Here is a 25,734-nt window from a genome sequence, read left to right as displayed (position 1 = left end):
TCGCTGGTGTGCCATTAGGGTGGATGACCGAGAGAATCCCTTCCCACAGTCTGAGCAGAGGAACGGCCTCTCTCTAGTGTGAACTGTCTTGTGTAACAGTAGGTGGGCTGACTGAGTGAATCTCTTCCCACAGTCTGAGCAGGTGAATGGCCTCTCCCCAGTGTGAACTCGCTGATGTACCTTGAGTTTAGATGAGCAAGTGAATCCCTTCCCGCAGTTCGAGCAGGGTAACGGCCGCTCCCTGGTGTGAACTCGCTGATGTACCTTCAGTTGGGATGACCAAGTGAATCCCTTCCCACAGTCTGAGCAGATGAATCGCCACTCCCCAGTATGAACTGACTGGTGAGCCATTAGGTCAGATGATCGAGTGAATTCTTACCCACAAATTCAGCAGATGACCAGCCTCTGCCCAGTGTGAACTGACTGGTGTGTCCACAGGTGGAAAGACCAACTGAATCCCTTCTCACACACAGAACAGGTGAATGGCCTTGTCCAGTGTGAATTTGCTAATGTACCTTCAGTTCAGAAGACTGACTGAATCCATTCCCTCTATCTGATCAGATGAATGGGTTCCTCCCTGTGTAAATTGACGGGAATGCCAGTCCGTCTGATGATTGAGAGAATTCCTCCCTACAGTCTGAGCAGGAAGAATGATTGAGTGAATCCCTTGCTCTACTTCTTAAATATCTGGACAGAGACAGCAAAACTGGCGTGTTGTGTTCGAGATTCCAGTGGACAAATTCCTTGTCATTTTTAACCTGTAAAAAAAAGATTTACAAAATCCATCAAACGGTGTTGGACAACCTTTCAGATTAGATCACTTGAGTTGTCAAAGTGTGATCTGGCATCACACTGTTACAGTGAAGTTCAACCCAAATAGGAGAACAAAATCATCTTCTAGCAAGACACAGTACTGGTATCTGGAATGACCATCAAATTCTCTGATGCTATTCCTGTCTCTATAAGAATGGAGCATTTCTGCCATCTCCAATCTGTGACCTGGCTCAGTTTGACTCTCTCCATTGGTATTATTCCCTGTTCCCACTGAGCTGCATGGGTTCCTGGCCCCACAGTAACACTCTCACACAAATAGCCAGCAGTGCATTCCACGCACCCACCACTCTCTGGGTAAAAAACTTACCCCTGACTTCCCCTCAGTATCTATTTCCAAGCACCTTAAAACTATGCCCCCTCGTGTTAGCCATTTCAGCCCTGGGAATAAACCTCTGGCTATCCACACGATCAATGTCCTCATCATCTTATACACCAAAAAAGTCTCCAAACATAAACAAGAAATTATACATTGCTTTGAGGATTTGGTAGAAGTATACAAAATTTTGAGGGTATAGATAAAGTAAATGCGAGCAGCTTTTTCCACTGAGGTTGGGTGGGATAACAACCAGAGGACATGGGTAAGTGGGGAAGGAAAAAATTTATTGGAAACATTTGGAAAAGTTCTTTACTGAAATGGTCATGAGAGTATGGAATGCACAAGTGGTGAATATGAGCTCAGTTTCACCATTTAAAAGAAGTTTGGATGGGAGCCTGGATGGTAGGGGTATGGAGGGCAATGGTCCCGTTACTGGTAGTTTCATTAGACAGATTAAATGTTTCTTTCAGTGTTGACTAGATGGGCCAAATATCCTGTTTTCATACTGAACTTCTCAATGTTTCTATCACAGATAAGATGGCCAAACTTGTTTGGAAGGGAAAAGTTGGGAGTGACAACGGAGCAGCAATGGCTGGAGTTTCTGGGAGCAATTCGGGAGCTGAGTGATAGATACATCCCAAAGAAGTGGAAACATTGGAAAGACAGGAGAACACAACTGTGGATGAAATGAGAAGCCAAAGCCAAGATAAAAGCCAAGGAGAGGGCAAACAAAAGAGCAAAAAAATATTGGGAAGCTTTTAGAAACCAACAGAAAACGACTAAAAAAAAGTTGGATGTCCTCGGGGGTGGAATTATGATATTGTGGTCATTTAACAGTCTTGGTTGCACCCAACAGTCTGAGACATTTAGAGGAACAAAATATCTGGGGCCTCAGTATCTCTTGAAAACCAAGGTTCCCTGCACCAGTTACCTTTCAACTTTTATTTTGCAGGCACGTACAATCTCTGCACCATCAAAATTTCACTTCTGAAGGCTTCCCACTTACCAAGTACTCCTTTGCCAGAAAATGCCTGTCCCAAACCACACTTGTCAGATCCTTTCTGAAACCATTAAAATTGACCTTTCTCCAATTTAGAATCTCAACCCATGGTCCAGACCACTCTTTTTCCATATTTACTTTGAATTTCATAGCACTATGATCACTAATTTCTGTCACCAGCCCTGGATCATCAGCTCATTGCACACTTCTACGTCAGGAATTCTACGTACTGATTAAGGGCACATTTGACAAACTCTACCCCAGCTCGTCCTTTTACAGTATGGGAGTCCCAGTCAATATATGGAAAGTTAAAATCACTTACTGAATCAACCTTTGTTTCTTGGCATGGTCTGCAATCTCTCTACAAATTTGTTCCTCAAAACCCCTCAGACTGTTGGGTGCAACCAAGTCCCAATAATGGCTACAATATCTTAATTCCCTGTCCTGAGCTCATCTGGCTTTCCTACTATGCTTCTTGCATTGTGATATACACAGCTCAGCACATTCATCGCCCCATGCTCAACCATTTGATTGCTGGCTGTATCTGAGGTCTGAACATGTGACTGGTGTCAAAAAAACAAACTCTCCCTCATTGTCACAAAAAGAAAGGAGCCGATTGTGGACGGCAGGAGGAATGGAGACAGGCTAACCCCTATTGACATCAATGGATCTGGGGTTGAGAGGGTGAACAGCTTTAAGTTCCTCGGCATAAACATCACCGAGGATCTCACATGCTCTGTACATACCGGCTGTGTTGTGAAAAGAGCACACCAGTACCTCTTTCACCAGAAGCTTGGGATGGGGCCCCAAATCCAAAGAACTTTCTACTGGCACACACATTCCAATAACTTTCCCACTACCGATGTCAGGCTCACAATGTATAATTTCCTATTTTATTTTTAGAGCCTTCCTTGAACACTGGAACAACATTGGCTGTTCTCCAATCCTCCAATATCTCACCTGTCACTCAGGATGATTTAAATATCTATCCTTGTGCCCCGACAATTTCTGCAGTTGTCGGCCGCAGGGTCCTAGGGAACAACTTGTCAGACCCTGGGGATTGATCCACGCTAATTTGCCTTCAGACAGTAAACACCTCCATCTCTGTAATCTGTACAGGATCCATGAAGTTGATGCTGCTTTGCCTCACTTCTATAGACTCTGTGCCCATCTCCTGAGCAAAAAATCTCCCACATCTATTTTGTCTCCTCATATGGATTACCATTCTGATCTTGCAGAGTATTAATTTTTCCCTTGCAATCTTTTCACACTCAACATACCTGCAGAATCCATGAGCATTCTCCTTCACCTTGTCTGCTGAGGCAACCTCATGTCTTCTTTTATTTCTTTCATAAGTGTTCACTTGAATTTCCTGTATCTCATAAGTACCCCATTTGTTCCTATCTGCCTGTACCTGGTATGCACCTCTTTTTTATTGATCTGGGGGAGGAAAGCCAAAGGGGTGATGGAGCTGCATGGTGGAAGGTGGGGGTGGGGGGGTGTTAAACTAAAGTTGCAGGGGGAATGGGAGCCTGAATAACAGAACGGATAGTGGAGGGGTTGTGGAGACAGATGTTGTTCCGTCCTCAGACAAATTCAGGAATGAAAGAGTTGAGCATGGTGCAGTGAATATGCTGAGCCCTGTATATTTCAATACAAGGAGCAGCGTAGGAAAGGCGGATGTGTTCAGGGCATGGATCAACACCTGGAATTAAGATACTAGGATCTGGCAACTGTGGACTGGGACAGGCTGCTTTATGGAAAAAGTGTGCTTGGTAAATGGGAGGCCTTCAAAGCACAGTTTTCAAAATACAAAGTGGGTATCTGCTTGTCAGAATAAAAGGTAAAGATAAAAACTGTAGAGAACCTTGGTTTTCAAGAGATATCGAGACCCTGGTGAAGCACAAAAGGGAGTTGCATAACAGGGATAGGCAGGCAGGTTGTTATGGAGTATAAGAAATACAAGAGAACACATAAGAAATAAATCAGGATGGCTAAAAGAAGGCACGAGGCTGCACTCGCAGAAAAGATGAAGGATAATCCTTAGGGTTTCTAGAGATAGATTCAGAGCAAAAGGATTGCAAGGCACAATGTTTTTCCTCTGGAAGACCGGAATGGCAATCCATATGTGGATGGGGGAGATCTTAAGTATTTTTATCATCTCTATTTACTCAGGATATGGACAAAGATTGTATGGGAGTATGGAAAAGTGGCATTAAAATCGTGGACCCTGTACAGATTAAAGAAGAGTTTTTTTGCTGTTCAACATAGAACATAGAAATCTACAGCATATTCCAGGCCATTCAGCCCACAATGTTGTGCCAACCGTGTAACTTACTCTAGAAACTGCCTAGAACTTCCCTAGCACATAGACCTCTATTTTTCTAAGCTCCATGTACCTATCTAAGAGGCTGTTAAAAGACCCTATTGTATCTGCCTTGACAACCGGTGCTGGCAGTGCATTACATGTGTAAAAATAACTTACCACTGACATCCCCTCGGTATCTATTTCCAAGCACCTTAAAACTATGCCCCTCGTGTTAGCCATGTCAACCCTGGGGAAAAACCTCTGGCTCAATGCCCCTCATCATCTTATACACCTAAAAAAGGTTCCTAATATAAACAAGAAAATTACACATTGCTTTGAGGATTTGTTAGAAGTATACAAAATTATGAGGGTATAGATAGGGTAAATGCTAGCAGCTTTTTCCACCGAGGTTGGTTGGGATGACAACCTGATGTCATAGGTAAGTGGGGAAGGTGAAAATTTAACGGGAACATTTGGAAAAATTCTTTACTGAAATGGTCGTGAGAGTGTGGAATGAGATGTCAGCACAACTGGTGAATATGAGCTGGGTTTCACCATTTAAAAGAAGTTTGTATGGGAGCCTGGATGGTAGGGGTATGGAGGGCGATGGTCCCAGTGCAGATAGTTGCATTAGACAGGTTAAATGCTTTTTGGCATTGACTGGAAGGGCCAATTAGCCTGTTTCCATAATGAACTTCTCCATGTTTCTATGACAGAGAAGATGGCCAAACTTGTTTGGAAGGGAAAAGGTAGGAGTGACAACGGAGCAGCAATGGCTGGAGTTTCTGGGAGCAATTGGGGAGCTGAGTGATCGATACATCCCAAAGAAATGGAAACATTGGAAAGGCAGGAGGACACAACTGTGGCTGAAATGAGAAGCCAAGGCCAACATAAAAGCCAAAGAGAGGGCAAACAAAAGAGCAAACACTATTGGGAAGCTATTAGAAACCAACAGAAGACGACTAAAAAACAGTCCGATGAGCTCAGTGCGTGGAATTATGATACTGTAGTCATTAACGGGTCTTGGTAGCACCAAACAGTCTGAGGCATTTGGAGGAACAAAATATCCGCGGCCTCAATATCTCTGGAACAGCAAGGTTCCCTGCACCAGTTACCTTTCAACTTTTATTTTGACAGGCACATACAAGCTAGACACCCTCAAAATTTAACTTCTGAAGGCCTCCCACTTACCAAGTACTCCTTTGCCAGAAAACGTCTGTCCCAAACCACACTTGTCAGCTCATTTCTGATACGTTCAAAATTGACTTTTCTCCAATTTAGAATCTCAACCCGTGGTCCAGACCTATCTTTTCCCATATTTACTTTGAATCTCATAGCATTATGATCACTAATTTCTGTCACCAGCCCTGGATCATCAGCTCATTGCACACTTCTACGTCAGGAATTCGACCTACTGATCAGGGGCACATTGACAAACTCTACCCCATCTAGTCCTTTTACAGTATGGGAGCCCCTGTCAATATATGGAAAGTTAAAATCACTTACTGAATCAACCTTTCTTTCTTGGCATGGTCTGCAATCTCTCAACAAATTTATCCTCTAAATCCCTCAGACTGTTGGGTGCAACCAAGTCCCAATAATGGCTACAATATCATAATGAGGGATTGAAATTTGGTGAAAGAGGGAGAGAAATCGTGCATTCTAAAAGGTTTACTAAAATGTTGCCTGGGTTTCATCTCCTAAGTTACAGAGAAAGGTTGAAAAAGTTGGGTCTTTACTCTTTGGAGCGTAGAAGGTTGAGGGGGGACTTGATAGAGGTGTTTAAAATTATGAGGGGGATAGATAGAGTTGACGTGGATAGGCTTTTTCCATTGAGAGTGGGGGAGATTCAAACAAGAGGACATGAGTTGAGAGTTAAAGAGCAAAAGTTCAGGGGTAACACGAGGGGGAACTTCTTTACTCAGAGAGTGGTAGCTGTGTGGAACGAGCTTCCAGCAGAAGTGGTTGAGGCAGGTTCGATGTTGTTGTTTAAAGTTAAATTGGATAGATATATGGAGAGGAAAGGAATGGAGGGTTATGGGCTGAGTGTAGGTCGGTGGGACTAGGTAAGAGTAAGAGTTCGGCGCGGACTAGAAGAGCCGAGACGGCCTGTTTCCATGCTGTAATTGCTACATGGTTATATGGTTATAATTCCCTGTCCTGAGCTCATCTGGCTTTCCTACGATGCACATTCATCGCCCCATGCTCAACCATTTGATTGCTGACTCTATCTGAGGTCTGAACAACATCCGACTGGTGTCAAGAAAACAAACTCTCCCTCATTGTCACAAAAACAAAGGAGCAGATTGTGGACGACAGGAGGAATGGAGACAGGCTAACCCCTATTGACATCAGTGGATCTGGGTTTGAGAGGGTGAACAGCTTTAAGTTCCTCGGCACAAACATCACCGAGGATCTCACATGCTCTGTACATACTGGCTGTGTTGTGAAAAAAGCACACCAGCACCTCTTTCACCTCAGACGGTTGAAGAAGTTCGGGATGGGCCACAAATCCTAAGAACTTTCTACAGGGACACAATTGAGAGCATCCTGACTGGCTGCATCACTGCCTGGTATGGGAACTGTACTTCCCTTAATCACAGGAACCTGCAGAGAGTGGTGCGGACAGCCCAGCACATCTGTAGATGTGAACTTCCCACTATTCAGGACATTTACAGAGACAGGTGTGTAAAAGGGGCCCAAAGGATATTGGGGACCCAATTCACCACAACCACAAACTGTTCCTGCTGTTACCATCCAGGAAACGGTACCACAGCAAAAGGACCAACAGGCTCTGGGACATCATCTTCCACCAGGCCGTCAGACTGATTAATTCATGCTGATACAATTGCATTTCTATGTTATATTGACTGTCCTGTGTACAAACTATTTATTATAAATGACTATAAATTACACATTGCACATTTAGACGGAGACATAATGTAAATATTTCTACTCCTCATGTATATGAAGGATGTATGTAATAAAGTCAGTTCACCCTCCCCACTATCTGTTCTGTCATTCTGGCTCCCATTCCCCCTACAACTTATTTGAACCACATCACCCTCTCCCCACACTAGCACTAGCGAGCCTCACCACTGGGATATTAGTCCCCTCTCACCCCTTTGACTTTCCTCTGTCAGTGATCCCCCCGACAGTGTCTAAAGTGGGTCCACCTGTTGTTGTGCGGGACGGACACAAGATTACTCTGCGATGGCCATTTCACCTCATTCCCCTTCCCGACTCTCACCCAGTTTCCCGTGTCCCGCACCTGGGGTGTACCTCACCTCTCCTCATCTCACATGGGGGCAGAACAAAGGTGATTTTCTCAACAGCTGATGTCAAAGATTTTGTTCCCTCGGAGGGAAATGGAAATAAATCAGAAACCGGACATTTACTTTGGGATTTGTTCCGCTTTGACGGAGAGATCGACGGCAGGGGCGGGGTAACGCCCTCTCGGCTGGTCCGCCTCCGCTATTGGTTGTAACCAGTGATTGACATCGCTTCGCACCAATGGGAATAGAGCAGCTCCTGAATCCTCTGTTGACAGCGGTGGGGGAGGGGATGGTCACGCGATTCGTAGCTCAGCCGTTGAACCGACAAAGCTCGAGCTCGCCAGCACGCGGGTGACGTAAGACACGGCGCACGTGAGGGCAGATCCCGGTGTGGAGGACCCACGTGTGACGTCAAACGCGTGGGTGCACCTGTGTGATGTCACCTGTGGGGGAGCGCTCGTATTTAAAAACACCTGAATGGACGTTTCTGATGATTTCGGTGGGACAACAACATTAATCACGGGTTTCATCACTGAATCCAGTGTTGTGAGATGTAAAGTTCCCTGTTATGTGTCCGGCTGTGCCGTGTTGTTGGTGGAGTGGGCAGCCTGGTGTTTGTCTCGATTCGGGTCACAACACCAGAATTGCCAGCGGGGTCCACACACAGTGTATTAGTCAACAGAAAACCTCTCGTCCCTGCAGTCTCTGTCTCCTGGTAAACTCAACACCCTGACAATGTGGACCATAGACACCCCTTCCTCTCAGAGTCAGGGAATCACTCAGACAGCTGATCACTGAGAGGAATTATATTTATTGGTCATTAAAGTTCACCCAGATTGGTTTGGACGGATTTGATGTGGAGTTCGGGGTGTCACAGTGAAAGGGCCGGACGGCCGAACTCTCTCCGTTGTCCAAACATCCTTCCAGGTGAGGCGACACTTCACCTGTGAATCTTCCGGGGTCGCCCGTTGTGTCCGCTGCTCCCGATGCGGCCGCCTCGACACTGGTGACACCAGACCCTCCGCAGTTGTGCGGGGTCGGGCTGTTTTTTTTTGGGGGGGGATCGATGTTATTGTTCCCTTTTGTGCGGGAGGGGTGGGTTTTGTGGGCTGATGATCGCAATGCCGTTCTTTTTGATGTAGGGGTGGGGTGAAAGTTTGATTTTTCTGTCTGATCGACTTTCATGTTCTTACTTTGTTTCGTGGGTCTCTGGAGAATAGAAAAAACTCAGCGTTATTTATGGATACCTGCTTTGATAATAAGTAAAGCTTTGAACTATCCGCTCAGAGCGGGACTTCCGATGTTCAAACATTTTCATTCCCATTCCCATTCCCGTTCCGACGTGTCAACCCATCGCCTCCTCCTGTGCTAAGATGAAGCCACCCTCAGGGTCGAGGATCAGGACCTTATATTCCGTCTGGGTACCCCCCTCCTCAACCTGATGGTATGAATATCGATTTCTCCTTCCGGTGAACAAATCTCCCCCTCACCCCTCCCTCCCACTCCCTCTCTTCCTCTCTGACTTTTCACCCCCTCTCACCTGCTGATCACTTCTCTCTGGGTCCACTGCTCCATCCCTTTCTCCTATTCTCCACTCTCCTCTCCTATTAGATTCTATTTTCTTCTGCAAATGAGCTTTCCCACCTACCTGGCTTCACCTATCACCTTCCAGCGAGACATTTCCTCGCCCGCCCCGATTTTATTCAGATATTTCCTCCATTTCATCTCAGTCCTGAAGGAGGGTTCAACTGGAAATGTCGACTGTCGACTCTTTTCGATAGTTGCTGCCCGGCCTGCTGAGTTCTGCCAGCATTTTGTTTCTGTTGCTTTGGATTTCCAGTGTCTGCAGACTTTGTCGTGTTTGTGATTTGCCTCTCCTTTGTCCCTCCCGACTCCAGCCACCGGTGGTGCAGCGGCGAACCTCCTGCTAAACGCAGGCGCTTTGCCGGTGTTCCTCCAATACGGGCAGCAGTGAGTTGGGCCTGATCCTGGGTTTAAGCAAATCGGAGGCCTATACAGTGGGAAAGGGCCAGGCCCGAGCTCTGCCGGACAGCTGTAGCAGGGGTGCAGTGCCAATTATTTAAGTGCCGGAGCTGTACGAAGGGTGATTGATAAGTTTGTGGCCTAAGTTAGATGGCGAGTTATACAGCTCTCGTTATATGTTCGTGCAGTTCCACTCTTTGAGTGATTATGCAGAAAGTTCGACGTTAATAATTTTTTTTGGTATTTCTGTTTCAGATATTGAAAATTTGCTAGCTTTTCTAAAATTGACTCCTTCCACCTAAGGACACGAACTGACCAATCACCTCTCGTATGTCACACCCAATTTGTGTACCTACTCATTTCGTGTACTGGGCAACTTCTTTGCCCCATTCATGTAATGAGAAGGTATAAAAATTGGGTGTGACATTATATATATATATTATATATGTGTGACATTATTTATATATGTGTGTGTGTACGTATGTATACACACACACATATATACAGATATGCATATACAGGAAGGAGGAGAGGATGGCGACTCGACGCAGTGCGCGTGGCCGTTCTGAATGAATATCGTGTGTGTAACTAGGGGCCGTGCACAATCCGGATCTGATGGAGACAGCCGTGAGAAGCACAGAGGAGCACCTGGAGTAACTTCTGAAATGTCCGCTTCGCTGCCGCTGCTACTGTGCAATGGAGAATCTCCGGAGGGGAAGGCCCCAAATCCTCGGCTTTGCCTATTGCCTGTTGCCGGAGCCAAGGTCGGAACACTCGGCAGAGATGGTGCTCGGTGCTCGGAGTCGGAGAGCTGGTCGGAGGCTTGGAGTTTTCGGATGGACTTGTAGTCGGACTGTGGTCGGATGCTTCCAGGATGCTGCATCGGCAAGTTGGCAGCGCTGGAGGTTCAGCGTCTGAGTAAGATGATGGGACTTTCGAGAGACTTTGAGAATTTTACCGTGTCATGGTCTGTTCTTCATCAAATTACGATATTGCTTTGCACTGTTGTAACTATATGTTATAATTATGTGGTTTTTGTTAATTTCTAAATCGGTTTGTCATGTGTTTCCGTGATATCATTCTGGAAAAAAACATTGTACCATTTTTTAATGCATGCATTACTAAATGACAATAAAAGAGGACTGCGTGTTCTCATAATCTAATCAAATCTAATCTAATATACATATATGTGTGTGTGTATATTTTATATCTATATATATATATGAATGACTAGGGCTTCTTATAATATCAAGCACTAAACCAAGATGAAAGAAATACATGAATTGCAGAGCTAAAGATAAATACAGTGGTAGTTTTGACATTAACAAGACCATAGCCTATCAGTGCATTTCAGTGTATAACTGGTACAATAAAACATATAATACTTAATTTAATAATATGACAAAGTATTGCAAGTTTGCACTCACACATTATCAGAAAATATAATTAGCAAGCAAGTAAAGTAACATTGTTTGCTTAAAGCCGTAGGGTTGTAGCTGAGAAAAATTTACTATTGTATTAGCGAGTTCTATGTCAATGCATCGGATGACAGTATTGATGGCCCGCTGGCCAAATGTACGAATGAAGTCGAATATTGAAAGGACTGGATAGAGATATCATGGAGGGCTATAGTATCTGGTTATCACAATGCCATAAATACAACTTTAATATACAAATGATAGGCTTGCTCCCCGGCTTGAGATTCTGAATTGGAGAATGGCGCTTTATTCACAAAATCCTCATAGCCCACAGTGACTGTGCACTGATCCCAGCAATGGAACCCGCCACTGCAGCCCCACAGTGCACTGTGTACAGATTGCAAAACTACGAAAGAGTATGGGAATAGCCTCCCCTCCCCCAACTCCGCTCTTTCTGCGTCACCAGCAGACTGGGACATCTCACATCTCGCTGCCTCCGCCAGGCCATTAAACTGTGAACAACTGTGGTCAGGGACTGATTTCTGGGGTACTCTAAACGCTACCTCCTTCCGGTCTGAAAACGACCCACTCATCCGACCACACACAACCGGCAGTTTATCGATCGCCAACGAAAAAGCCTAATCACCTACTCCTGAAGGTCAATACCATTGCTGACTCTGAGTTTACCACCGTCAGATGCCAGGAGGGACATAATAATCAGAAAGTTTCTAGTCGCAGCCGTGTAAATAAAATGTGATCTTAGTGGGTGTGTGGCGCATGCTCAGAATGCGAAGGAGACAGACAAACTGAGCCAAGTCACAGACTGAGGAAGGGGAGGAATGATCCATTTTGATACCGAGAGGGAAGCAGAGAGTTTGTTATTGTGCCTGATGCCGGAACTCTAGACAGTTAGAAGATAAAATCTTGTTCCTCCAAATTATTTTGAGCTGTGACAGTGCTTTATCAGAAGGCACCACGGAGACTAAAATTATCTGAGTTGAAATGTTGTCCTTCACCCACTGACGTGCTTTGTAAACTTTTAACAGGTAGAAAAGTCAAAGGATTTGTGTATGCGAAACTCAAACACGTTAGTCTCGCTGTATCTGTCAGTTCAACAGCGCTTGAATACCGCCGATCCTTGAATGTGGAGACGGAGATGCTGGAGAAGACGGCGCCCCACTCGCTACAAGGAGAGCCCGGTCACGTGTCCATGTCCGTGATCTGATTGGATACATTGCCATGACGTTGCTAGCAGTGTGATGTCATTCACTGGCTCTCATTTTGGAAGGGATTCAGTGGGACATCCCAGATACACCAGCAGCTTCGCACTGGGAAGCGGCCGTTCACCTGCTCCGTGTGTGCGAAGAGACTCATTCAGTTAACCCACCTTGTGATGCTCCGGTGAGTTCACAATAAATAGAGACCACATTTCTGTCCGGAGTGAGTAAAGAGATTTACTCAATCATCCCAGCTGCTGCAACACCAGTAATTTCACATCAGGGAGGAAGGTCAAATCAGCTCTGTGTTAAATCACGGTGACTGACGGCAGCTGCAGGTTCATGAGGGATTGTTACTGGCACATTCTGCAGTTCTTGCGCTGCTCATCGCACCCAGGACTGAACCCTGGTCACTAAGCACTGGAGGAGTCCGTTCTGCTGATGTTAGCCTTAAACTAGACTGGTGTTTAATATTGTGGATCTTTGAAAGATAAATCAGTTCTCTATCGTATCCCGTGTCTCAGGTACTTACTGTCTCTACCACACTCACAACGTACACTAGAGAGGCCACTCAGCCCGTCTGATCCCTGCCCATGTTTCTGTTCCATATCAGTATATGAACATCTATCCTTGCTGTTCCCCTCTCACCCTCCCTGTGATGACAGGTTGCAGCCAGTCATCACTGCGTGGGATAGGAGACTTCCCTTGAATTTCATAAAATTCATAGAAATCATAGAAATCTACAGCACATTACAGACAATTTGGCCCGAGGTTGTGGGTAACTTACTCTAGAAACTGCCGCGAATTACCCTACCGCATAGCCCTGCATTTTCCTAATCTCCATGTAGCTATCTAGGAGTCTCTTAAAAGACCCAATTTTATCCGCCTCCACCACCGTCGCTGGCAGTGCATTCCACACACACACCACTCTTTGTTTAAAAAAAACTTAGCTCTGACATCTCCTCTGTACCTCCTTCCAATCACCTTAACCCTATGCCTCCTCATGTTGGCCGTTTCAGCCCTGGGAAAAAGCCTCTGACTATCCACACGACCAATGCCTCTAATCATCCTATACGCCTGCATGAATGTCCTGCATGATTTTCTCCAGTCTGCATAAGACGACGAGCTCACTGTGGTTTTGACTTTCCCCAGGGCTCAGGACGAAGTTGGTTAAACTCCTTCTTCCCTGCTGTTTTCAATGTTTGGGTCATTTTCACTCATTTCAAAGGACTGTGCTTCAGACAGCTGGGTTGTTGCAATGCACCTCTAAAGTTTGGCAGCAGACTAGCGAGTGAATCTTTGAATGTGCAGAGTCAGAAACCAAAGGGTTGCCAGCCTGAGTCAGGGCTCTGGGGCTCAAGAGAGAGATGGGGTCTGGAGTTTACAAGGAGGAAGAGGAATGAGACCAGCATGATATGGCAACAAATGAAAGATCAGAAACATTTGGAAACTGCTTGATCGAAAAAAAGATGGTTATTTTTTGCAAATTACTGGTGGAAATCAACAGATCAGGCAGCAAATGTGGAGAGAATAAATAGACAACATTTAGGCCGAGCTCCTTCAGCATGCCTAGCCTGTATACTCCTCTGCTGAGCTGCTGCCTGAACTGCAGAGTTCCTCCAGCATTTTGTGTGTGTGCGTCTCTGTATTTCCAGCAACTGCAGAATCTCTTGTGTTTCATATCTGTATTTGTAAGAGGATTGTACTTTGGCATTAGATACACGTTGATATTGAGTAAATTGTTTATGGGAGCCAATTTCTGCGTTAAAACAGCTGCTGAATTTTCTATACACACAAAAAAAACGGAGATATGGACATGAAACCGGTGCTTGCAGAAACTGTTAATGGCACCGTGATTGCCCATAAAACCCTGCGTCTAAAGTTTCGCTGCCGCTGAAGCGCCGATCAAATGCGCAGGCGTCTGGATTGATGGCGTTCGATTGCACGCATGCGCACAGTATACAGAGGGCCCAGGCGGAGCGGTACAGGTAAGAGGAAATTGGCGGGCGGTTATTTGTCAACACCGATTTCGGGTAGTTGCTGTGACTCCGGACTCCGTGACCCGCAATCCCGGGACAGTCCTGCTCTCTTCCCTCTCTCTCAGCCCCACCATCCGTACACGGGCCCCGGGGGGCTTCCGGCTGATGAGGGAATGGGAACCGATGGGTCTCTCAGACAGAGCTGAGCTCCAGCTGTCTAAATGCAAGGATCGGGAACTCGGAGAAAGGGAACAAAATCTTTTACATCAGCTGTTGTGAAAATCACCTTTGTTCTGCCTCCAGTCACAAACAAGAGAAAATCTGCAGATGCTGGAAATCCGAGCAACACACACAAATTGCTGGAGGAACTCAGCATTAGTACTCTTTTCCATAGATGCTGCCTGGCCTGCTGAGTTCCCCCAGCATTTTGTGTCTGTTGCTTGTTCCACCCCCTCTTGTTCTGGACTTTCTACCCGTGAGAACATGTTTTGTCCCACTCTCTCTGGGTACATAATGATATCAAACACCTTTGCCCTGGGCAACAAGTAGCTTTCACATCACAAATGTGCCAGACTCCAATGAGACAGACTACTGCCCTTCCCTTCATATTCATTGGCATTGCCATCACTGAGTTCACCACCGTCAGTCACCTGGGGGAGGGTTCAGGGGAAATATTTATGTACAATACAGAAACTGGTGTTATCTGTCTGTATTGTGGTGATGCAAAAGTTGCTGGAGAATTTGCAAGTGGGAAGAAGTGGAGTGATAGTTGGAAATCTGACCTTTTTAAGCGTCATTTAGCAAGCAAATCACATATGGACAGTGTGGAACAGCTGTGGAGAGAAAATCCTTCATTACCCGCTACAGGCCTACTATACAGGTTGTGTGAGAGTGCAGATGAACTCGATCAAACCCAGAGGACATCACAGTTCTTTATTGACAGTGATTTGCTAGCTGTTAAAATGAATGGCTCTCTATTTAAAATTCACAGTGCACATGTTGTCACTGGGTAAAAGAATGTACAGTACAAGATTTATGTGCACACTGATCATGACAAATTAGAGGGGACATTGGTGGGAAGGTGGGGAGACCTCCAGCGTCCCTGATGCCCTCACTTACAAAATGTACATCCAGCTGCAGCTTGTAACTCTGCACTTTACAGAGTTGGAACTTGAAATGGATGAATTTTGGATCAGGTGGGAGTCGGAAGGGGTGATAGATATGACATGAAGAGAGGTGAGTTACACCCAAGTGCAGGATACAGTAAACTGGGTGAGAGTCAGGAAGGGGAATGAGGTTAAATAGCCATTGCAGAGTACTCTTGTGTCCATCCCGCACAACAACAGGTGGACCACTTTAGAAACTGTTGGGGGGGGGGATTACCTGGCAGAGGAAAGTCAAAGGGGTGAGAGGGGATTCGTTAGTGAGGGGAACACAACAAGAGGGGACTAATATCCCAGTGGTAAGACTTGCTAGTGCTAGTGTGGGGAGAGGGTGATGTGGTTAAAATAAGTTGTAGGGGGAATGGGAGCCAGAATGACAGAACAGATAGTGAAGAGGGTGAAATGAATTGAATTGACTTTATTACATACATCCTTCATATACATGAGGAGTGGAAATCTTTACATTACGTCTCCGTCTAATGTGCAATGTGTAATTTATAATAAATAGTTTGTACATAGGACAGTCAATATAACATAGAAATGCAATTGTATCAGCATGAATTAATCAGTCTGATGGGCTGGTGGGAGATGATGTCCCGGAGCCTGTTGGTCCTTTTGCTGTGGTACCGTTTCCTGGATGGTAGCAGCAGAAACAGTTTGTGGTTGTGGTGAATTTGGTCCCCAATATCCTTCAGGCCCTTTTTACACACCTGTCTCTGTAAAGGTCCTGAACAGTGGGAAGTTCCCATCTACAGATGTGCTGGGCTGTCCGCACCACTCTCTGCAGGTTTCTGCGATTAAGGGAAGTACAGGTCCCATACCAGGCAGTGATGCAGCCGGTCAGGATGCTCTCAATTGTGTCCCTGTAGAATGTTCTTAGGATCTGGGGCCCCATCCCAGCCTTCTTCAACCGTCTGAGGTGAAGGAGGTGCTGTTGTGCTCTTTTCGCAACACAGCCGGTATGAACAGACCGTGTGAGATCCTCGGTGATGTTTATGCTGAGGAACTTAAAGCTGTTCACCCTCTCAACCCCAGATCCATTGATGTCAATAGGGGTTAGCCTGTCTCCATTCCTCCTGTCGTCCACAATCAACTCCTTTGTTTTTGTGACAAAGAGGGAGAGTTTGTTTTCTTGACACCAGTCAGATGTTGTTTAGACCTCAGATAGAGTCAGCGATCAAATGGTTGAGCATGGTGCGATGAATGTGCTGAGCTGTGTATATCACAATGCAAGAAGCATCGTAGGAAAGCCAGATGAGCTCAGGACAGGGAATTATCATATTGTACCTTGGTTTTCAAGAGATATTTAGGCCCCGGTTAGTTTGTTACTCTAAATGCCTCAGACTGTTGGGTGCTACCAAGACTCATTAGTGACTACAATATCATAATTCCACCCCCTGAGCTCATCTGACTTTTTTTTTAATCGTCTTCTGTTGGTTTCTAAAAGCTTCCCAATAGTTTTTGCTCTTTTGTTTGCCCTTTCTTTTGCTTTTATGTTGGCTTTGGCTTCTCATTTCAGCCACGGTTTTATCCTCCTGCCTTTCCAATGCTTCCACTTCTTTGGGATGTATCTGTCACTCAGGTCCCGAATTGCTCACAAAAGCTCCAGCCATTGCTGCTCCATTGTCACTCCTACCTTTTCCCTTCCAAACAAGTTTGTCCAGCTTGTCTGTCATAAAAATATGGAGTAGTTCGGTACGGAAACAGGGTATTTGACCCATCTAGTCAATGGTAAAAAAAATTTAATCTGTCTAATGCAACTACCTGCACTGGGACCATCGCCTCCATACCCCACCATCCAGGTACCTATCAAACTTCTCTTAATTGTGAAATCGAGCTCATATTCACCACTTGTGCTGACATCTCATTCCACACTCTCACGACCATTTCAGTGAAGAGCTTTTCCACGTGTTCCCATTACATTTTCTCCTTCCCCACTTACCCATGACCTCTGGTTGTCATCCCTCCCAACCTCAGTGGAAAAAGCTGCTTGCATTTACCCGATCTATACCCTTATAATTTTGTATACTTCTAACAAATCTTCAAAGCAATATATAATTTCTTTGTTTATGTTTGGAGCCTTTTTTAGGTGTATAAGATGATGAGGGGCATTGATCGTGTGGATCGCCAGAGGTTTTCCCCTCGGGTTGAAATGGCTAACACGAGGGGCATAGTTTTAAAGTGATTGGAAATAGATACTGAGGAGATGTCAGGGTTAAGTTTTTTTACACAGAGAGTGGTGGGTGCGTGGAATGCACTGCCAGCAGTGGTGGTCGAGGCAGATACAATAGGGTCTTTTAACAGTCTCTTAGATTGGTACACGGAGCTCAGTAAAATAGAGGTCTATGTGCTAGGGAAATTCCAGGCAGTTTCTAGAGTAAGTTTCATGGTTGGCACAACATTGTGGGCTGAATGGCCTGGAATATGCTGTAGATTTCTATGTTCTATGTTGAAGAGCGAAATGACTTTGGCTATCCTACAATCCTCTGATAACTCCCCTGTCACTAAGGATGATTTAGTTATATCTGCTAGGGCCCTAACGATTTCTGCACTGCCTCCCGTGGGATCCAAGGGAGCACCTTGTCATGCCCTGGAGATTTATCCACCCTAATCTGCCTCAGGATGGCAATCATCTCCTCTTCTTTAATCCGTACAGGGTCCACGATTTTAATGCCGCTTTTCCACAATCCCATAAATGAGATGAAAAATATATTTGAGATAGAACCATAGAACCATAGAAACTACAGCACAGAAACAGGCCCTTTGGCCCTTCTTGGCTGCGCCGAACCATTTTCTGCCTAGTCCCACTGACCTGCACACGGACCATATCCCTCCTTACACCTCCCATCCATGTATCTATCCAATTTATTCTTAAATGTTAAAAAAGAACCCGCATTTACCACCTCGTCTGGCAGCTCATTCCATGCTCAGTTCTCCCCCATCTGCTTTGGTTCCACACATGGTTTGCCATTCCGGTCTTCCAGAGGACCAATTTTGTGCATTGCAGTCCTTTTGCTCTTAATCTATCTCCAGAATCCCTGAGGATTATCCTTCATCTTTTCTGCAAGGGGAATCTCATGCCTTTTAGCCATCCTGATTTATTTCTTATGTGTTCTCTTGCATTTCTTATACTCCATAAAAACCTACCTGCCTATCCCTGTTCTGCAACTCCATTTTGTGCTTCACCAGGGTCTCAATATCTCTTGAAAACCAAGGTTCCCTACAGTTTCTATCTTTACCTTTTATTCTGACAGGCACATACCCGCCTTGTACTTCAAAATTTCGGTTTGAAGGCCTCCCATTTACCAAGCGCACCTTTGCCATAAAGCAGCCTGTCCCAATCCACAGTTGCCAGATCCTAGTGTCATAATTCCAGGTGTTGATCCATGTCCTGAACACATCCGCCTTTCCTACGCTGCTCCCTGTATTGAAATGTACAGGATTGAGCATATTCACTGCACCATGCTCAATGTTTTTAATTCCTGACTTTGCCTAAGGACTGAACAACATCTGTCTCCACAACACCTCTACTATCTGTTCTGTTATTCAGGCTCCCATTCTCCCTGCAACTTTAGTTTAACCCTCCCCTACCCCCTCCTCCCATCATGCAGCTCCATCACCCCTTTGGCTTTCATCTCGCAGATCAATAAAAAGGAGGTGCATACCAGGTACAGGCAGGTAGGAACAAATGGGGTACTTATGAAGTACAGGAAATTCAGGTGAACACTTATGAAAGAAATAAAAGAAGGCATGAGGTTGCCCCAGCAGACAAGGTGAAGGAGAATCCTCATGGATTCTGCAGATATGTTAAGTGCGAAAAGATGGCAAGGGGAAAAACTAATTCTGTGGAAGGTCAGAATGGTAATCGATATGAGGAGACAAAATAGATGGGGGAGATATTTTCTGCATCCGTATTTACTCAGGAGATGGTCACAGAGTCTATAGAAGTGAGGCAAAGCAGCATCAACTTCATGGACCCTGTACAGATTACAGAGGTGGAGGTGTTTGCTGTCTTAAGGCAAATTAGCGTGGAAAACCCCCCCGGGCCTGACAAGTTGTTCCGTGGGACTCTGCGGCAGACAAGTGCAGAAATTGTCGGGGCCCATGCACAGATATTTAAATCATCCTTCGTGACAGGTGATGGACAGGTGACTGATTGCAGGACAGCCAATGTTGCTCCGCTGTTCAAGAAAGGCTCTAAAAATAAACTAGGTATTTATATATATTGGTGAGCCTGACATTAGTAGTGGGAAAGTTATTGGAATGTGTGTGCAGGAGACGGATATACAAGTATTTGGATTGATGTGGACTGATTAAGGATAGGCAGCAGATCATGTCTATCCAATCTTATAGAGTCTCTCGAGGAAGTTATCAGGAAAGTGGATGAAGGCAAGGCAGTGGATGTTGTCTACATGGACTTTAGCAAAAGCACTTGACAAATTCTCATATGGGAGTTTGGTCAAGAAGGTTCAGTCACTCAACATTCAAGATGAGATAGTAAATTGGATGAGACACTGTCTTTGGGAGAAGCCAGAGTGTGGTAGCAGATGGTTGCCTCTCTGACCACATCCTGTGACTAGCGGTGTGCCACAGGGATCAGTGCTGGATCTGTTACTGTTTGTCATCTATATCAGTAATCTGGATGATAGTGTGGTTAACTGGATCAGCAAATTTGTGGATGACACCAAGACTGGGGGTGTAGTGGACAGTGAGGAAGACTATCATGGCTTGCAGTGTGACCTGGAGCAGATGGAAAAATGGGTGAAGAAATGCAAAATGGAATTTAATGGAGACAAGTGCGAGGTGTTGCATTTTGGTAGGACCTGGAATTGCACAGTGAACGGTCGGTTACTGAGTAACGCTGCAGAAGAAAGGGATCTGGGAATACATGTCCATAATTCACTGAAAGTGGTGTCACAGTTAAATAGGGATGGAAAGAAAGATTTTGGCATATTGGCCTTCATGAACCAAAGTACTGAGTACAGGAGATGTATGTTATGTTCACGCTGCACGAGACATTGGTGAGGCCTAATTTGGAGTATTGTGTGCAGTTTTGGTCACCAACCTACAGGAAAGATGTAAAAGGGGTTGAAAGAGTTCAGAGAAAATTCACAAGGATGTTGCTAGGTCTGGAGGACTTGGGTTATAAGGAAAGATTGAACAGGTCAGGACTTTATTTCTTGGAACGTAGAAGATTGAGTGGAGATTTGATGGAGGTATACGACAATTATGAGGGTTATAGATACGGTAAATGCAAGCTGGCTTTTACCACTGAGATGGTGGGTCTACAACTAGAGGCCATGGGTTAAGGGTGAAAGGTAAAACGTTAAGGGGAACATGAGGGGAAACTTCTGCACACAGACCGTCATCCGGGTGTGGAATGAGCAGCCAGCACAAGTGGTGCATGCGAGCTCAATTTCAACATTTAAGAGGTTTATATACGTACCTGGATGGTAGTAGTATGGGATTGGGCAGTTTAAATAGTTCAGCACAAACTAGATGGCCCAAAGGGCTTGTTTCTGTGTTGTAATTTTCTATGACTGTGAAAAGAACCTGAAATAATACAAAAATTCACTCTAAGTCCTTTTAACAGCTGTGTGGACCAACCATTCATCTCAGCAGGAATTTTTTATGTGGTGTTAAAACTGTGGCACCTTAAGTTAATAATACAAGAAAACCCCAGTTGCATGTCAAGAAAGACTATTTGCGTGAGAGTGTTTCAGTTACTGTGGGGCCAGGCACCCATGCGGCTCAGCAGGAACAGGGAATAATACCAATGAAGAGAGTCAAACTGAGCCAAGGAACAGACTGGAGATGGCAGAAATGCCCCATTCTGATAGAGACAGGAAGAGCATCAGGGAATTGATGGTCATTCCAGATACCAGCACTGCGACCAGTCAGAAGATGATTTCTCTGTCCAACTTGGGTTGAACCTCACTGTAACAGTGTGATACCAGAACAAACCTTGGCAACTCAAGTAATCTCATCTGAAATGTTGTCCTTCACCCATTGATGGATTTTGTAAATCTTTTTACAGGTTAAAACGAGAAGTAATTTGTCTCCAGGAATCTCAAACACCAGTTTTGCTGTCTCTGTCTAGACATTTAAGAAGTGGAGCAAGGGATTCAATCAACCATCTTTCCTGCTCAGACAGTGGGGAGGGATTCACTTGATCATCTGACAGACTGGCACAGTCGTCATTCTACACAGGAGAAAGGCCGTTCACCTGCTCAAACAGTGGGAATCGATTCACTCGGTCATCTCAATTGAAAGTACATCAGCAAGTTCACACTGGGCAAGGCCTTTCACCTGTTCTGTGTGTGAGAAAGGATTCAGTCAGTCGTCTCACCTGTGGACACACCAGTCAGTTCACACCGGGTAGATGCTGGTCATCTGCTGAATTTCTGGGAAAGGATTGACTCAGTCATTTGATGTAATGGCTGACCAGCGTGTTTACACCGGGGAGTGGACGTTCACCTGCTCAGACTGTGGGAAGAGATTCACTCGGTCATCCCACCTACAGAGTCATCAGCGAGTTCACACTGGGGAGAAGCCATTCACCTGCTCAGACTGTGGGAAGGGATTCACTCAGTCTTCCACCCTACTGGTACATCAGCGAGTTCACACTGGGGAGAAGCCGTTCACCTGCTCAGTATGTGGGAAGAGATTCACTCGGTCATCCCACCTACAGAGTCATCAGCGAGTTCACACTGGGGAGAAGCCGTTCACCTGCTCAGTCTGTGGGAAGAGATTCACTCAGTCATCCACCCTACTGTTACATCAGCGAGTTCACACTGGGGAGAAGCCGTTCACCTGCTTAGTCTGTCAGAAGAGGTTCAGTCGGTCGTCCCACCTACAGTGTCATCAGCGAGTTCACACTGGGGAGAAGCCGTTCACCTGCTCAGAATGTGGGAAGAGATTCTCTGAGTCATCCCACCTACGGAGTCATCAGCGAGTTCACACTGGGGAGAAGCCGTTCACCTGCACAGAATGTGGGAAGAGATTCACTCAGTTATCCAACCTGCAGAGTCATCAGCGAGTTCACACTGGGGAGAAGCCGTTCACCTGCTCAGTCTGTAGGAAGGGATTCACTCGGTCATGCGACCTACAGAGTCATCAACGAGTTCACACTGGGGAGAAGCCATTTCCCTGCTCTGTATGTGGGAATAGATTCACTCGGTCATCCGACCTACAGATTCATCAGCGAGTTCACACTGGGGAGAAGCCGTTCGGCTGCTCAGTCTGTGGGAAGGGATTCACTCAGTCATCCAACCTACAGAGTCATCAGCGAGTTCACACTGGAGAGAAGCCGTTCACCTGCTCAGTCTGTGAGAAGGGATTCACTCACTCTTCTGCCCTAATGATACATCAGCGAGTTCACACTGGGGAGAAGCCGTTCACCTGCTCGGAATGTGGGAAGAGATTCACTCGATCATCCAGCCTACAGAGACATCAGCGAGTTCACACTGGGGAGAAGCCATTCACCTGCAAAGAATGTGGGAAGGGATTCACTCAGTCATCCCAACTACTGGCACATCAGTCAGTTCACAATGGGCAGTGACCGTTGTTATGAATCCCTAGGTTTCATTTGCTGTGGGCTGTCATTTTAAGAGGGAGAGAGATTAAGGCGAATCAGTCTGACTCGCATCTCGTTTACATCACTCACAGCTTGTTTAGTTTTAACCGAGGACACAGACACTCAGAGTCAGGTGGAGATAAAGGAGGAAAAATGGAAGGTTCAAAACAAGGGAACGAGTGGCCAAGGGTCACTGTTTAGAACTTTCCTATGCCCACAAGGTTGGGTTAATTATCGATTCAGCATACATTGAATGTGTGGTTGTCACCTCGTTTGATCTATAGGAGTGGATCGGATTTGGGGTATCCTGTGAAGACCACTTATGTGTTAACCCTTGCCTGGGTGTGGTGTGGTAATTCACTTGAAGATGATACCCCTTGTGACAAGTCACTTTCGGTGATAATTCGTATGTGGATTTGGAACAACGATGGATAAGTTCTACAGCAACTGTTCTCTTACCACCGTGTTTTACCACCGTGGAAAATGTGGAATTTGACATAATTGCCTTCTCTCAACATTTACCCTGGATTACAAATATCTCTCTCTCATCACCTATTCTATGATTGAGCTGAACTTCCATACTTTACCGTCTCAAGACTCCAAGCCTTGTTTCCCCCGAGCTCAGTTGGGTGGGAGTTATATTTACACACATATATACACATACCACTGTTAACTATTGTTTATAGAACATAGAATAGTACAGCACAGTACAGGCCCTTCGGCCCACAATGTTGTGCCGACCCTCAAACCCTGCCTCCCATATAAGCCCCCACCTTAAATTCCTCCATATACCTGTCTAGTAGTCTCTTAAACTTCACTAGTGTATCTGCCTCCACCACTGACTCAGGCAGTGCATTCCACGCACCAACCACTCTCTGAGTAAAAAAACTTTCCTCTAATATCCCCCTTGAACTTCCCAGCCCTTACCTTAAAGCCATGTCCTCTTGTATTGAGCAGTGGTGCCCTGGGGAAGAGGTGCTGGCTATCCACTCTATCTATTCCTCTTATTATCTTGTACACCTCTATCATGTCTCCTCTCATCCTCCTTCTCTCCAAAGAGTAAAGCCCTAGTTCCCTTCATCTCTGATCATAATGCATACTTTCTAAACCAGGCAGCATCCTGGTAAATCTCTTCCGTACACTTTCCAATGCTTCCACATCCTTCCTATAGTGAGGTGACCAGAACTGGACACAGTACTCCAAGTGTGGCCGAACCAGAGTTTTATAGAGCTGCATCATTACATCGCAACTCTTAAACTCTATCCCTCGACTTATGAAAGCTAACACCCCATAAGCTTTCTTAACTACCCTATCCACCTGTGAGGCAACTTTCAGGGATCTGTGGACATGTACCTTGAGATCCCTCTGCTCCTCCACACTACCAAGTATTCTGCCATTTACTTTGTACTCTGCCTTGGAGTTTGTCCTTCCAAAGTGTACCACCTCACACTTCTCCGGGTTGAACTCCATCTGCCACTTCTCAGCCCACTTCTGCATCCTATCAATGTCTCTCTGCAATCTTTGACAATCCTCTACACTATCTACAACACCACCAACCTTTGTGTCGTCTTCAAACTTGCCAACCCACCCTTCTACCCCGACCTCCAGGTCGTTAATAAAAATGACGAAAAGTAGAGGTCCCAGAACAGATCCTTGTGGGACACCACTAGTCACAATCCTCCAAACTGAATGTACTCCCTCCACCACTACCTATCTTGCTTAAGTTACTATATTAGAAGTAGATACTAATAAAGATAGTGGTTTTAACATCAAAACCAGACTCCAGGTGTAGTCTGTTGCTGCTGGTTCATTTTTAAAGTGTTAGGGTTCGTAAAAAAATTGGGGCCTGCATCCTGGATATGAACAGATTTGGGGCCGTATAGATTACTTATCGATTTCATTGGTGAAATCCCTTTTGATTTATTTGTGTGTAGAAAATGAGAAGCAATGGATGTTGATACATGTCTGGAAGCGCCAACCTCTGAGGCATTAGAGGACGCCAGAAGGATTGAGTTATTGAGTATTGCTAAAAGGTTAAAACTTGCTAAGATGAAATTGACAATGAGGAGGTCACAGATGCAGAGGATAATAGCTGAGTATTATGTATCTGAGGGTGTGTTTAAAGTGGAAGAGTTGGAGGTGTTTCCTGAAAGTAAACCTAGTGAGCTTGAGCTCCCCTACAAGTTAGAAAAAATAAAGATGGAGCTTGTGGAAAGACAGAGGCAGTTTGAGGCAGGAAAACAGAGAGAAGAGGCAGAAAAACAGGGAGGAAGCAGAAAGGTAGAGGATGTTCAAACTGAAAAAGATAGAGAGATTGCAGCAAAGAGGTCTAGCGTGAGACTCTGGTGATAAGTTTCAGGCCAGTCGGGAAGTTAAATTGGTACCCCCATTTGACGAGGCAGAGGTTGATAAATACTTTCAGCATTTTGAGAAGGTTGCTCAGGGTTCAAAATGGCCAAAAGAGGGTTGGCCTATTCTCTTACAAAGTGTAATTAAGGGGAAGGCTCAGCAAGCCTATTCTGCTTTGACAGTTGATGAAGCAGCTGATTATGAGATGGTCAAACAGGCTGTGCTCAAAGCTTACGAGTTGGTCCCAGAAGCATACAGGCAAAAGTTTAGAAGTTTGAGGAAATCTGTGAACCGGACTTATATGGAATTTGCTTAT

The 25,734-nt window shown here is 45.3% G+C and overlaps 1 protein-coding gene across 1 annotated transcript in view; it reads left to right on the top strand.

The window, feature by feature from the left end:
- Positions 1-25,193, top strand: part of LOC140207442 (uncharacterized) — a 56,033-nt gene extending 30,840 nt beyond the window's left edge. The window contains exon 7 of the mRNA XM_072275965.1: positions 21,907-25,193. Within this exon, the coding sequence (XP_072132066.1) occupies positions 21,907-23,054 (1,148 nt within the window). The 3' untranslated portion in view covers positions 23,055-25,193. The remainder of the gene's footprint in view (positions 1-21,906) is intronic.
- Positions 25,194-25,734: the final 541 nt, after the last annotated feature.

Source organism: Mobula birostris, chromosome 13 (genome assembly GCF_030028105.1).
Source record: "Mobula birostris isolate sMobBir1 chromosome 13, sMobBir1.hap1, whole genome shotgun sequence".
Classification (NCBI taxonomy): Eukaryota; Metazoa; Chordata; class Chondrichthyes; order Myliobatiformes; family Myliobatidae; genus Mobula; species Mobula birostris.
The sequence above is the reverse complement of the archived record's forward strand: the minus strand, read 5'-3'. Positions and strand labels throughout refer to the sequence as shown.